Source organism: Phyllopteryx taeniolatus, chromosome 18, assembly GCF_024500385.1.
Source record: "Phyllopteryx taeniolatus isolate TA_2022b chromosome 18, UOR_Ptae_1.2, whole genome shotgun sequence".
Lineage (NCBI taxonomy): Eukaryota > Metazoa > Chordata > Actinopteri > Syngnathiformes > Syngnathidae > Phyllopteryx > Phyllopteryx taeniolatus.
In genome coordinates, this window is record NC_084519.1 from 18204912 (window position 1) to 18219556 (window position 14645).

A 14645-nucleotide genomic window follows, 5' to 3' on the forward strand; every position below is an offset into this window, starting at 1 on the left:
TTCTCCACCAAGTCTCCTTCTCTCCTTTCCTGCCAGAAGATACACCAAGTAGTCTCCTGCCTGCCTCTCTGATCACCTTGGCCGCAGCGGTCCAGTCTTCTGGACCGAGAGCCTGCACAACACTGGTCCTGTCTCAGCTTCCAGCACATGGTTCTCTGGCCTGCCTGTGTCTTCCTAATCGTCCTCCCCACCACCAGAGTCATCTTCTTTGCTGTCTAGCCACACGCTCCACTACCACAACCTTACAGTCGGTAACCTCCTTCAGATGACATCGTCGGCACAAGATGTCATCCACCTGCGTGCTTCTTCCGCCGCTCTTGTAGGTCACCCTATGTTCCCGCCTCTTCTGGAAAAAACTCTTCACTCCAGCCATTTGCATCCTTTTTGCAAAGTCTACCAGCATCTCTCCCTCCAAGTTCCTTTCCTGGATGCCCACTACTTGGTCTAGTTCCTTCCAGAATTTCTCTTTGACCTCTAGGTCACATCCTACCCGTGGGGCATAGCCACTAATCACGTTACACGTGACACCCTCAATTTCAAGTGGCAGCCTCATCACTCGATCTGATACTCTTTCCACCTCCAAGACATTCTTAGCCAACTCTTCTTTGAAAATAACCCCGACTCCATTTCTCTTCCCGTCGACACCATGGTCAAATCATTGAAACCCTGCCCCGAAACTTCTAGGCTTACTGCCTTTCCACCTGGTCTTCCCGGACACACAATATATCAACCTTCCTCCTCATCATCATCATGTCAACCAACTGCCGACATTTTCCCGTCATCGTCCCAACATTCAAAGTCCCCACATTCAGTGGACTCGGCTCTGTGCTTTCCTCTTCTCTTTCTGCCGAAGAACCGCTTTCCACCTCTTCTTCTTCTTCGACTTCGACCCACAGTAGCTGAATTTCCACCGGCGCCGGTGGCCCGGGCCACGACCCATCCGGTATGGAATTCATATTGGTTTGGCATTTGTTTGTTTTTGTCCGGGCTGGGGACCGGCCTACAGTTTGCACCGGCTTGTGCATTCTTAAAATACCTTCACGAATTATCTGAAGCGTATGAAAATACACAAAAGAGGACAACAAACAAAAATGTCAAAACAACAACAACAACAACAACATTCAGGCAGTAATTGGGAAAAGAGAAAGTCAATTCATACAATGAAGGATTGTGATATTTTCTCCAGTGGATATACGAAAAAAGTAAATAGCAAAAACACTTTTATTGTTAAAGATTATCTTTACCGCAAGCCATGACACAAAACACATATTAGGAATGCAGATCAGATTTGCCAGAGAACAATTTGCTTTTTAATTGAAATGATCATCTCCATTCCTTAAATTAAACATTTGGACACATTTCTACCTAGCGACAATAAATGTCCCACTATTTTTTTTATTGTCCATTGATGTTAACATAACTAATATAGAATTTTTTGATGTTAAGAGTTATCATTTGGACTTTTAGATTTTATTTTGTCCCATTCAAAGCATGCAGCACACACTTTACTCTTTTGTATGCAATATCGTAGGAGCAGTAATTCTCCAGCCAGGAGAACACATATCAAGTATTAATGATACAAATACATTTTCAACAGAAGATAATCCAACGGTCATCAGTCTGTTTAGATCCATTTTAAGGAGTTCTCCTACGTGTTCTTCACCGCAACATGCAGGGGTCGCCATTTCCCGCGCAAACGTGGATACGATCAAATACCGGGTGACGTCCGCAGCCTCCCGACGGCTCAGAAGTCCCGGTCCCAACCCGAGAACTCCTCGTCCGCCTTCGTCTGGTCCTGAGGGAAGCGGTCGAAATTGATGTAGCACGGGCCCTGAAGAAAAAAAACACAAAGAAAACAAGATTTAGGACTCGCGCCGTGACGAATACGACCGCGCGTGCCGCTCTTTTCTAGGCGGCTTTCACGGACGGACTCGCCTTGCGGATGAGGCGCACGGTGGGGGCGTCCAGCTGTGCCATGCGCAGCTTGTGCCAGTTCATGTTACTGAACCACCTGTGGGGGGGTAAAAAAAACAACAACAACAACTTTGAGGACAAACGTACTGGATCGGGAAAGATGGCCGTTCCGTCGGCTAGATCGTTGTGACGCGTGGCCTTCTTCCACGAAGAATTTCGACAAAGTTCTTCTGCACCAAACTTATCTAAGAAAGCCTTGATGGACGTAATGGAAAATTCCATTCAAGTTTTTTTTCTCTCTTGAAAAACTTTTGTCTTCTCATATTATGCTTTTATTTATTATTATTATTATTTTTTTTTTACCTTTTTTTGGTACCCTGACTGCGAAATTTGATTAGTTCCGTGATCACACTTTTCTTTCCCCATTGAAACGAAAGTAAATGCCATCAATCTGTTCTCAACTCCTCGAAACATTTTACAAAAATGTTTGAATTGTGTTTTTTAAAAAAGAAAAATAGCATTCGATGATATCGTACTTTATAAAAAAAAACAAAAAAAAATAAAAACAATGACAATTTTAATTAGAATAGAAAGAAAGGAAAGAATTTTTGCCACATTTCTTCGCTTCACTTGAGTGGATATTGTGCTACTCCTTCTGGAGTCTGCATCTTGGCCACCTGGGGCAGTATTATACAGAGATACTGATAACTGTACTTGTACATGGAGACAATCTCAGCTCCTCAGAAAGGAATGAATTTTAGTGGCTCTTCACAGAGGATAAAGAATATAAGCGTATTGTTATATTGTCTGGCACTCTCTCAAGGCCGCGCTCTAAATTTTCTCCCTTGAAAGGATTTCTGTTCCCTGCATTCAAAGCATGCAGCAAAATATCGTTCTCCTCCAAATGATAATAACCGCGTGAGGATGTTACCTGTGATGTCGGACTTCTTGAATGCCGTTCTTGGTGTTTCCTAGCCGCTGACCGGGCCGAGGTCTGCGACAGCGACAAAGCACACGTAAATAATGTGTTTTATTTCAAATTCTGTGGATAGTCTCGGCTCCACGTCGGTCTTGCCTGCACAGCTTGCTGATGATGGACTTGGCCGCCTCGCTCAAGTACGGAGGATACTTCAGCACCCCGTCCAGAATCTTGGAGTAAATCTTCTGAGGTTCCGAGCTCGAAAAGGGCGGACTTGATCGTTCCCGTGAATAAAAGATGCGAGTAGGAACCGAAAGAGAAACAAAGACGGACACGACAAAGCTACAGCTGCAGATAAAACAAAACAAAAATTCATAAAACATATTTCCAGTGCTGCCATCTTCTGGTGGTGGCGTCATCACATTTTGGGGGGATTTTTTTTTGGGCGACGACAACTTGGATTTTGGACAGTGTGAACTGTGTTTGGATAAATAATTGACATTTATTATTTGTATTATTATTATTATTATTATTGCTGTTATCAGCCTAAACACTACACCTAAACTTTGTCAATTCTCGCCATGTCGAGAACATAAAAAAGAAAATACAAACAACACCGAAGAAACATAATATAATTGGATTCATTATCTATCTAGAACCCTTTTTAGAAACATAAGTGGATGTTGAAAAAGATTGATTATTCCGTTATTTATACATATGCATATACATACGAATATATATTGTTGTTTTTTTAATCAGTTGGATTTATCTAAATCATGTTAATTATAGAATATTAAAATTAAATACTGTATAATTGTCATTTGGATGTATCATAGTAATAATAATAATCATAATCATAATGTTAGTTGTTAAAAACAAATTCAAGCTAGAAAATAAAAATATAAAAATTTTTTAAATGATCAATAATAAAGCTTTTTCATTTAAAAATAAAGAAAAAATAAATCAAAAGTAAAAATAGTCATGTAAAAGATTAAAACAACAATAATAATAATAATAATAATAATAGTTTGTTGTAGATAAATATATGAATTCTAGGTAGAAAATTATCAAATGTTTTTTTTTTAATTTAAAAGTAAAAAATAAAACAAATCTAAAATAAAAATGTGCAATAATATAAGAATAATAATGTCAAGTGGCAGCGTGCGTGATTTTGTGCTAGCACGCTGCTTCATACAATTGATGAGCCTGATGTGAAGGCGGTTTATTTGCGTTGAATAATTGCATTTGTTTACGTCACATGGGTTCATGATCGCGTACGTGCTTGTTGATGCTTTCTGACCTTTCTGCGGTCAGTGCTTTGCTACCGTCTTGTGTCACTTGCACGCCAATCCAAAGTGCTTTTAGGGGTGGCTGTCAATTCTTGTCACGATACCTTCCCACCAGCAGCTCGTAGATCAGGACGCCAAGCGACCAGAAGTCCACAGCAAAGTCGTGTCCCTGGTTCTTGATGATCTCGGGAGCCATGTATTCAGGAGTACCGACAAAGGAGTACGTCTTCTCACCGCGCACCAACTCTCTGGCGAAACCAAAGTCCACCTGCATGGAAAGAACGACAACAATAGAAACATGAACGCGGGCCGAAATGGCGCGTACGCTCTCCCTGGAACGGAACGGACCAGTTTGACGTAGCCGCACGCGTCCAGCATGAGGTTCTCGGGCTTGAGGTCTCTGTACATGATGCTCTTCTTATGGAGGTAGGCGTAGGCCTCCACCACGCACGCCGTGCAGAAGACGGCCATCTGCTCATCGAAACGCCCTCTGAGCAGCAAAGGAATCATCAAGAAGCATAAATGATGCCTACGTTTATTATTTGGTGTCTGTGTCCTCACACTTCTTTGAGTTTGGTCCAGATCTCGCCGCCGCCGCAGAACTCCATCACCATGTAGATGTAACGAGTGTCTTTGAAGGTAGCGTGAAGCCTGCAAAAAAATAATTTGAATACTAATTGTGTTTACAATCAAACTTGAACACAGCATACTTTTTTAAAAAGATTTCTTCGCCCCTGCTCGCTCTTCCAACTTCCTCTGTGACGGACCCGCACTCAGAGCGGACAACGAGGCGCTCTAAAGTGCCATGCCAGCGGACTATCCGAGGGAAGAAGTATTTTAGGGGGTGGAGGCGTAATTGCGCCATTGATGCAAACGAAGACGTTCAAGTTTTTATAGAGCGGGCGAGTGGCGACTCGTGCCGGACTGCAAAGTGCGTCGCGCTGCGCTCTTTTAGCCACGCCCCCCCCCCCCAAAAAAAATCAAGCAAAAATGAAATGTTTTCAAAACAGTTCAACGCTACATCTCCACAATGGAGTACCAATAATTCGGAGTCTTTCAGCAATTATTTTCCAGCATATTTCGAAAGCAATTCCCATTCTCGGGTCTTAAAGTGAGCGTGTATTGACCTGACAATAAAGTCGCACTGGATGGCCTTCAGGATCTTCTTCTCAAACAACACGTGCTCCTCCTGCCTCTTGCCGACAATGTGCTTCTTGCTCACTCGCTTCATGGCGTAATACTTGCCGTGGTTCAACGCGTTCATCTTCGAAACACAAAACAAAAGCCGAACCTTGAATACGATACGACGATATGTGCGACGGAACGGCGGGCGGGCGGGCGGGCGGGCACCAGTTGCACGCGGCCGAACGCTCCGACCCCGAGGGTGACCGGGTCCCCTTGGAAGCGGCCCTCCTGGTACAACACCGGGACCAGGTCCTTCAATCTCAGAGTGGAGCTGAGACTACCGCACACAAAGAACATTTTCAACAATTTCAATAGACTGTGCGGCGAAAATTGCTTGCCTCGAGCGTCTCACCTGGACTTTTCAGGAGCGTGCGTCTCCTGCAGCATCTTGGAGCTGACGGTGAAGAAGACCAAGACGTTACATTCATCGCTCTGAACGAGACGGACGATTAAGAAGTAACGGAGTGCTTTGCCGTGCGTACTCATCAAATAGCTCCAAGTGCTCGACGGGGATGGTCTCCTCAAACACCCTCGAAGGAGAGAAGTTAGAAAGAAGCAAATGACAAGCGAGCAATTTGCAATGCGATGGAAAGGTCCAAATGCACTCCACAGGATTCCACAAAACAGATCGGGCTCTATTTTCATCGAAGGCGGATCTACGACGCAGCACAAAACCTGGCGTACCTTCATTTTCGTGCAAGTGCAAGGCTCGCTGCGCGTCTTTGCCGATTTGGGAGACCCGGTCCGCTTCTGGCGAGCGCCCGGCGCAGCGGGGGTGTCGCTTTTGAGATACGCCCGGCGTGACCTTTGACATGCAAGCGGCCATCTGACAATTTGGCGGCCTAAAAGGGGTCGAAACTTTGGCCTGCTGGGACCGCGTCTAAGGCATAAAAACAATCCTGGCCCGGTTTTGCGCCTTCAAACAATCTTATGATGTTTGATACGGTTTTCCTGTCAGCCAATATTTCCCCGGACAGCAAGAAGTCTTTTGATTTCTCGCGTGACATCGCATGTTGTGCACTTTCTGTGCCAGTTATCTAATCTGTGGACTCGGCGCTTGTCGTTCGGCTTTGAGCTGATGTCGCTTGAAAACAGCAGATCTTCACCCGGCCTAGCTGCCAAATCATGGGTGGAGAAACTTGAAGGTGCTCTTATTGAAAGGATGTAATGATTTCCAAATGGAGCCCATTTTGTCACGTGGCCTTACTCTTTGTCGATGGAGAAGCAGGTGACGGGGCCGTCGGCTGCGCAGGTGGCCGTTCGCAACACTTCGCTGCGCTCAGCATCAAAAAAAAAAAAAAGTTACATGACACAAATGTTTGGCTCGTGCAACATGGAAAATCAAAACATGGACTGTAGGAACAACAGGCAGCGCAGCACTGTCTCCGTTTCCATGACAATGTTAAAGTGCGAAGAATGTTGCGGCAACCACGACGCTCGTGAATATTTCATATCATAGAAAATGATGAAATACAGTCATGGCACTGTAGCTTTAATAGACATTTAGTCATATTATTTGTTGTTTTGACAAATCCACACAAAAGAAGGAGCTAGGGGAGTTTTGTTTGAGCCAAAATTTCACATAAAAAGGATTCATTGCAATTCGTGGAAAACAGGCCTTTTTGAAAAACTTTTTGAAATAAAATTTTTTCAAACTATTTTTAAAACAAACTACATTTATTTACATTTTGCAAAGATTTTTAAAAATGAATATATTTTGAAATATAATTGATATGATGTGTTTTTTTATTTTAAATACCAATATTTTTAGAATGTATAGAATATATATTTGGGACAATTTGAAACTATATTATATATTTTAGAATATTGAATTTTTTCTCCCCCATCCCCCCAAAAAAAAAAAAAAAACATGCGTGGTAGGTTGACTGAAGACTCTAAATTGCCCGTAAGTGCGAATGGTTGTTTGTTTCTATAAAATGTTACGTATAATAAAGTTAATTACAAATATATATTTAAAAATAAAAAAAACACCAAATCAATATAATAGGCCTTCAAGCTAAAATGATGAGGAAAGAGCGCATCCACCGATGTCGTGCGCGAATATCCCCGGCGTCGCCACGGTTACCGTATGAGGGCCTGCTCCCCGAAATGCTCGCCCTTCCCCATCCGGCGAATTTGCTTCTGGAGGCCGTTCACGCTCTTGGTCACCAACACCTGATGGGCGCCAAAACACACACACCTGCAAAAATATACTTGGCACAGCAGATTGTTTCCGTACGTTAAATGCAGCAAAATGGCGCCGCGGCCACGATACCTCCCCTTTAAGGATGATGTAGAACGTGTTGGCTTCGGCCCCCTCGCGGACGATGACGTCTTTGTTCTGGTACTTGACCTGCACGCGACGGTCGGAAAACAACAAAGCTATTCGGAAGCTTCATTCTTTTCATTCAATTCCATAATCCTTTGATATTTATATTCATATCTTTCGGAGGAAGGCCGGACCGGATCGCGGCATTTACATTCATATCAATATATCAAAAATATGTAACTCTAAATAATAATATGTCACCATGTATGAAGTTCAAATGTATTCATATATAATCATGTAACACAAAAACAAATGAATATGAATAATGTCAGAAAGCAAAATGTACATTTAAAAAAAGGAAATATTAAATAAATATGAAAATAATGCATATTTCTATCATTTAAAATAATATATGAAATAAAATATAAGTATTCAATAAAAGTTCACGGGAACTTGATCAACCTTTTTATAACGCACACAAAAGCAGGAGAACCAGGTGATTGCAAATAATTTAAATATAGTCAAATAATCATTCTTTTTCTAAATAATAAATATACGATAGAATTAAATGCATGAAGTGGAAATCAGTTTTTAAAAAATCAAAAAGGAACTATGAAAATAAATAGGACTTGTTTTTGAATAACAAATACACGATTGAATTCAATAAACTAGAATGATTTTTTGAAATAAAAGTCAATATGACAATAATAAACAAATATGAGAAATTTGGAAAAAAGTTACTGATTTTTTGTTTTGTTTTTGAAGTCTGAGGCTGTAGTAAAACAGTTTTCTGGTGTTAAAATGGATCTGAAGTATTTAACGCACCTCCTCCATGGAGTCAATGATTTTGGACAACTGGACATCATTCAGGTCCTTCAGAGTCCGAGACCTTGAAAAGCAAAAAAAAAAAAAAAAAAAAGTTGCTTTGTTTTGTGTCAGGTGACGCTCTCGATGGGAAATGCGGGCGCACGTCTTCAAGAAGCCCAGGAGCTGCTCTCGTTTCTTCTTGGATTTGTTGGTGATGATGGTCCTGTAGGTCTGTCTCTCCATGCACCACAGTCGCACCTCCGTCTTCGCTGCGGGCAAAACAAAAACAAAAACAACAACTAGCTTCTTTTATTAATGGCCGTGTCGCTCCGCGTTGATTTATTCAGGCGAAAACAAAGACACGAGCTGAATAAAGATGAACGCCAAAGGCTCGAACGCTAAATAATTCACATTCCTGTCCGCTGTGTGAATAAAGACACCGGCCACAACGATAGGTCCGCCTCCTTTCCGGCACCGTGCAGGCAAAAACACGATGCGTTGTCATAGATCCGATAATAATGGCGAAGTAAACGTCTAAAACGTGGCACGCTGCAATCCGAGCCAGCATCAAAAGCCAACGCATTCATACAGTTGTCATACCGTACAATATTATAGAGCGCTATTCTTCTTATTCCAAATAAATAACTCTGTATTATTAACAAACGCAGCAGGGAAGAGAGGGAGACTTTCTGCTGCAGCGATTAGCATCCTGAGGCACGCTGCCGTGCGTTTAAGCGCTGACCTTTGACCGTGGCTGTTCGTTTGCAGTTGTACAGGATGGCCAACTCGCCGAAAACATCGCCCCTGGTCAGGGTTCGGAGGTCGCGGCCCGCTTGGGTGACGATGAGCTCTCCGGCTAGAAGGAGAGGAAAAAAAAAATAACGACGCGGCGTTGTCATCGGTGCGGTTGTGCGCTCTACCGGAAGCCGTCCCTCGCGATATCACGCTTCGTTTTCTGCGGATTCAGCGCATCGGAGAATTTGTCCAAAGGTCAATGTCGTGCAATTGCTCACCTGCAAATCTCTGAAACAGTCGCTTTTACGGGCCGACCGATTGAAATGTGGCGGAAAGTCGATTGGGCTCATGTAAACAAACCTTACCGGGTACCTTATCCGTTTCAAACACAAGCCCACAGACAGTTTTATGACATAAGACCACAAGCAACATCGCAACCTTGGCCTGGCGAATAGCTAACGTGCACACTCGTCGCAATAGCAATGCAAGTAAAGAGCAATGTTTAGCTGGAACTACAGTAGCGAAGTCTAAAAGCTCACCACAATGAGTCGCGGGTACCCGCCATGCTTTTTTGCAGTGCGACACACCTGCCACGATGTACATGCTGTTGCCTTCGGAGCCCTCTTTGATGACCTCGCCGCCGCGGCTGACGTCGAAGGTCTCCAGGAGGTCCACCATCATGGCGATTTGTTCATCATCCAGCCGGCTCAGGAAGTCGTTCTTCTGGATGGCTTTGACGATTAGATTGGTCTCGCTGGCAAAGGAGAGAGCCGACGAGATCAATTCGTTAGAAACATAGTCCCGGACGAGAAATAGCAGAAGAAACTGCTGACCCGTCGGTTTTCTTCACTCTGGCCTTCCCGACGTCCAGCGTCTCGGGGATGGGTTCCGGCGCGACGACGGCCGCGCGACTCTTCCGGAACTCGGGTTCGAGCTCGGCCCCGATCGGAGGCGGAAACTCTGAAATTGTTGGGAAAAAAATTGTTAGCCGGCGCGCTCTCAATTCCGCAGTCCGCCGGTCGCTCACCGAGGTCGTGGTACTGCGCCTGCAGCTCCCGCACGAGTTTCTCTTTCTCCTGCAGACGTTGCTCTACGACGACAAGTCAGCACAACGCATACTTGCGGAAAGTCACATCGATACGGCAAAGAAATGGGAAACTTTTCCCCCCCAAAAATTGGGGGAAATACTAGTCAGTAAAAATGGCAGTAAACATTTTTTCAAAATTACATTAACGACTAAACTCGAGAACATTTGACAAATTGAAAAGTTACAGCTAGAATAAAGAAAATGAAAGATTCAAATCGGAATATTAAAAAAATGAAATCATACAAAAAAGTGGCCATGAGAAAGCATTCAACAATTTCACATTTGAAAAGTAAAAAAGGAAAAATTCAACATTTAAGCAACATTTTAAAAAAGAGTGAAAATGAACAAATTCATCCAAATCATCTGGAAAAAAATGAGCGCAAAAAAAATTTGTTTACAATTTTGTACAATTTTTTCTAAATTTTTATAATTTTTGAAAAACAAACCAAAAAAAACATTTTCAAATGAAAAGATTATATAATAAAAAAAATATATACAATTTAAAATCCCAAAATGAAAGTTAGAAACTACAAAATATTCTTGAATATATATATAAATAAGTATATTAATGATTGTACAGACAAAGCTATTTTTTGAAAATGAAATAATTTTGAAAAAGAAAAAAAAAAGGTAAAAGGTAACTTCTGAAAAACAAAAGATTTCAAACAATATTTTTTTTTTTTTATAAAACTATAAAACTAACTAAATAAGAATGCGAAAGTGCAAAGAGAGGAGAACAGATTTTCCAAAACAAATGAAAATTCGAATGACAATGTCAATGTGAACGAAGGAGTGTTGCGCAACCGCACCCAATTCTCGATTTTGCCTCTGCAGCTCCTCGCTGATGAGACATTGCTTCTCCAGCTGCTGCCTCAGCTCCTCCAATCGCTTCTCCATCCCTGCGCGGGAAGTCAAACGCAGGCCGACAATTTCAAAGAGGGAGAAGGCCAAGCGGCGGGCGCCCGCCGAGAGCCCCGCTGAATAATGCACGCTCGCCATCCGCCGTCAACAGGGGGGGCACCGTCGGGAACGCCGCCGCATCCTGCCCGCGGCGGCTGGTCGTTTCCGCCGGCTTATGCGGCCGGCGCAAAACCTGTCAGCCGCGTGTCAAAAGCTCGCAAGATCACCTGATAACGCGGGCGTACGGAGACCTCCTTTGCGCCAGTGGCAATGATCATCTATACAAACGTACAGTAATGACGCCACGAGATAGAATGGAACCAATTCCACAGTTTTTGCCATGGCCAACTGGGGGCAGCATAATCCAGACATAGCTCGATGCTGAACATGTCGCCGGTCTCAGCTCCTCAGTAAACCGGAGCGATATTAGCCATTCGTCATTCAAAGAACATATTCCCGGGAGTGTCGCCATCTTGTCCGTCTACATGTGTTGCTGCACTATTTGTGTTCAAAGAGCTATTTTTAATAACACCGCAACATCGACGCCTTCCGTTAGCCCATCTGTGGCGTTTCGGGCAAACCTATGTGGCTGTTTTAGATACACGAGGCCAAATATATTATGTTCACGGCGAGCTAGTATTGTTCGCCGATTTGTTGCCGCTATGCGGAATGCAAGACAAACGCGGTGGGCGCGCACGATAACGGCGGCGCCACGGCGACGAGGGCCTCGCCCTCCGGGGGTCGAACATCCGAGATGAGGTGAGAACGGGCCGGCCTCGCTCCGGGGCAAACGAAGTACAAAAGCGCTTTGAAAGACACAAAGCTGCCGGAGGACATTTGCACGAACATTCGCCGCGCGTGACTTTTCAAGACGCACACCTGCAAGTCGCGCTGACCCCGGGGTGTTTGATTAAGCGCATACATGTCACCGCACTCACACACGGCTGCGCGTGAGCGCAATTGGGAGAGGAAGCGATTTCCACTTGGAAAAAAGCAGAAGAAGGAGAAAGGAAAAAGGACTTTTATCACGTTTGGCCGCATCATATCAATGAGCAGCATTTATTAAGCCTCCTGTTATGTTTCGAGTCAAATTGACCTGCTTTTGGGGGGAAAAAATGTCAAAATCGTTTTCAAATATATCTTTTTTTCAACAATAAAACCTATTCTTCTTTTTACCATATGTATATATATATTTTTTTAGATTATATTTGATGATTGTATTTCATACTTTTATGCAGGTCACATTGACCCATTGTAAAGAAAATAAGAAAAAATTGGTCAAACTTAGGATGAAATGTGGTTGTATATGTTTTATTATGGTATTCAAATTTTGGTTATGATGGACATTTTTCACCTTTTCTTTTTTATGGCTAAACACGCAGCAGGTAAAATGGAGCCATTTGAAAGAAAAAAGAATCCACTTTGTTCATTTGCATGAAAACGAACTTCTATTAATTTTGTAAATATATATTCTTATGATTGTCTTTCAATGCTGGTTTCAATTTTTGTCTATATATATATATATATATTCTATTTTTGATGACAAAACATGCAGCAGTTAAAATGTATGCACTTTAAAGAAAACAAATGTTAAAATGTATTTTTTTTTTTTAATTGGGCTGACATTTATTGTGCTGGCCTTATTTGTCCTTTTCTTACTTCTATTGATTCCATTTTTCTTATTGTATTTTTCAAATTGTTATATTTTAAACACGCACCAGGACAAATGGATCCATTCCGAAGGAGACATTATTTTTTTTTTTCCCCATTTTTGAATAATCGAATGATTTTTTGGGGAATATATCAAATTGCCAGCCAGCAGGAAGTAAAGGAGCGAGGAGGCGTTGAAGGAGCCTCGTTGAACACGGCGCACGCTTCGCCCCCACGTGAGATAAGGAAGCGGCCACTCACCTGCAGGCTCGTACGTGCGACGAGGGCCTCACGCGGGCCGCATCGGTTTGCCCCCCGCCCCAAAAAAAGATTCAACTCTGCCGCTCTCGACTGCCCTTCTTCTGTCTCTTGCTCTTTCTCCGCTTTTTTCCTGCCTGCCTGCCTGTCTGTCTGTCTGTCTGTCTGTCTGTCAATCTCGGCAGCTCGTCTGGCGACACCTGAAGCTCCTCCCCCTCTCCAGGTGGGGGAAACGGAGCGAGGAAGAGGAGGAGGAAGACGTGGAGAACAGACTATGAAAATGGACGAAGGATGTGTTCAAAAGCGCGTTCTAAAAGCAACCGAGCGGACAGCGGAAGATTTTTTAGAATCGATTATTTGACCGAGTAGCCCGTTGACTAATCGGAACAAAATTCATTGCGCAAGACTCCACAACAAAATGTGCGTGTGAGCTGCAGGTGTTGTTAGTGGCCACGTGGGGTCGCCATCCCCACAATCCGCCCTTTTTGAGTCTTTGTGACTTTAAAAGGCGGGGCCCGGCCCGGCCCGGCCCGGTCCGGTCCGGTGAGTGACGTGGGCGTCAGCGAGCAAGTGTGTCGACTTGGCTGTCGCGTTAACATTTTGGCGAGAATCCGGATTGAGGTGCCGATACGTACGGAAAGCATTTGTGTTATATACTTGAGATTTTGGAGTCGGTTCCCTTTTAACTGGAACACAAAGGAGGGAGCATATACAGTGGGTGAGTTTTGAGCAAACTCCATGCGGGCTTTCACGTGTCTCGCACCGAGGAGAGGCTTCCGTCGGGCCACTCTGCCATAAAGCCCCGACTGGTGGAGGGCTGCAGTGATGCTTGACTTTCTAGAACTTTCTCCTATCTCTGGAGCTCAGGCACAGTGATCTTTGGGTTCTTCTTTCCCTCTCTCACCAAGGCTCTTCTCCCCCGGTGCACCACAACCTTTTTTGTAACCTTGGCCAGATCTGTGCCTTGCCACAATTCTGTCTCTGAGCTCTTCAGGCAGTTCCCTTTGACCTCATGACTCTCATTTGCTCTGACATGCACTGTGAGCTGTAAGGTCTTCTATAGACAGACAGGGGTGTGGCTTTCCTAATCAAGTCCAATCAGTATCATCAAACACAGCTGGACTCCAATGAAGGTGGAGAACATCTCAAGGATGATCAGAAGAAATGGACATCGCCCGAGTTCAATATATGAGTGTCACAGCAGAGGGTCTGAATACTTATGGCTGTGTAATATTTCCGTTTTTCTTTTTTAATAAATCTGCAAAAATGTCAACAATGATGTTTTTTTTCTGTCTATACTTCCCGTACCCTCTGTGTTGTATCTTTTTCTGGCCTCCCCCCACTGGATGGCACTTTCGAGTTCGTTTAAAGATTGTGCTATTCCTTTTGCTTTCATTTCATTCGAACTTTGTTACTATTTTATTCATCTTAATTGTGTCACATTTAATTGTCTTCTGTCCAATTGTGATTTAAGTACAGCACTTTGTTTCAGCTGCAGTTGTTGTTAAATTGCTGGAAAAAAATAAAATCAGGTGGAGTTGAGAGAACAGTCGTCGTCCTCGCTAGTAAGACGATTCAACGCATTAGTAGAACAACTGTGCCTTACTAGTAACCTTATTTCCCGCAACTAGT

General features: G+C 43.4%; 1 protein-coding gene across 4 annotated transcripts; it reads right to left on the minus strand.

Moving 5' to 3' along the window:
- Positions 1 to 1203: 1203 nt before the first annotated feature.
- prkg3 (protein kinase cGMP-dependent 3) lies at positions 1204 to 13468 on the minus strand. Of its 4 annotated transcripts, XM_061754513.1 has the most exons (22): positions 13017 to 13435; positions 11015 to 11104; positions 10146 to 10208; positions 9952 to 10078; positions 9706 to 9872; positions 9126 to 9239; positions 8547 to 8652; positions 8402 to 8465; positions 7583 to 7660; positions 7394 to 7482; positions 6515 to 6580; positions 5790 to 5837; positions 5660 to 5701; positions 5473 to 5584; positions 5250 to 5386; positions 4684 to 4773; positions 4471 to 4612; positions 4227 to 4390; positions 2990 to 3106; positions 2846 to 2908; positions 1936 to 2011; positions 1204 to 1831 (listed from the first exon to the last, which is right to left on the minus strand). In XM_061754513.1, the coding sequence occupies exons 2-22, from the start codon at positions 11100 to 11102 to the stop codon at positions 1745 to 1747; spliced, it is 2040 nt and encodes a 679-aa protein (XP_061610497.1). In that variant the 5' UTR covers positions 11103 to 11104; positions 13017 to 13435; the 3' UTR covers positions 1204 to 1744. The 4 variants fall into 4 exon arrangements, with proteins under 4 accessions (XP_061610497.1, XP_061610498.1, XP_061610500.1 ...); XM_061754514.1 differs by lacking the exon at positions 5250 to 5386 and having other exon boundaries at positions 5414 to 5584; positions 13017 to 13468; XM_061754516.1 differs by lacking the exon at positions 11015 to 11104 and having other exon boundaries at positions 13017 to 13422.
- Between the last annotated feature and the right edge of the window lie 1177 nt (positions 13469 to 14645).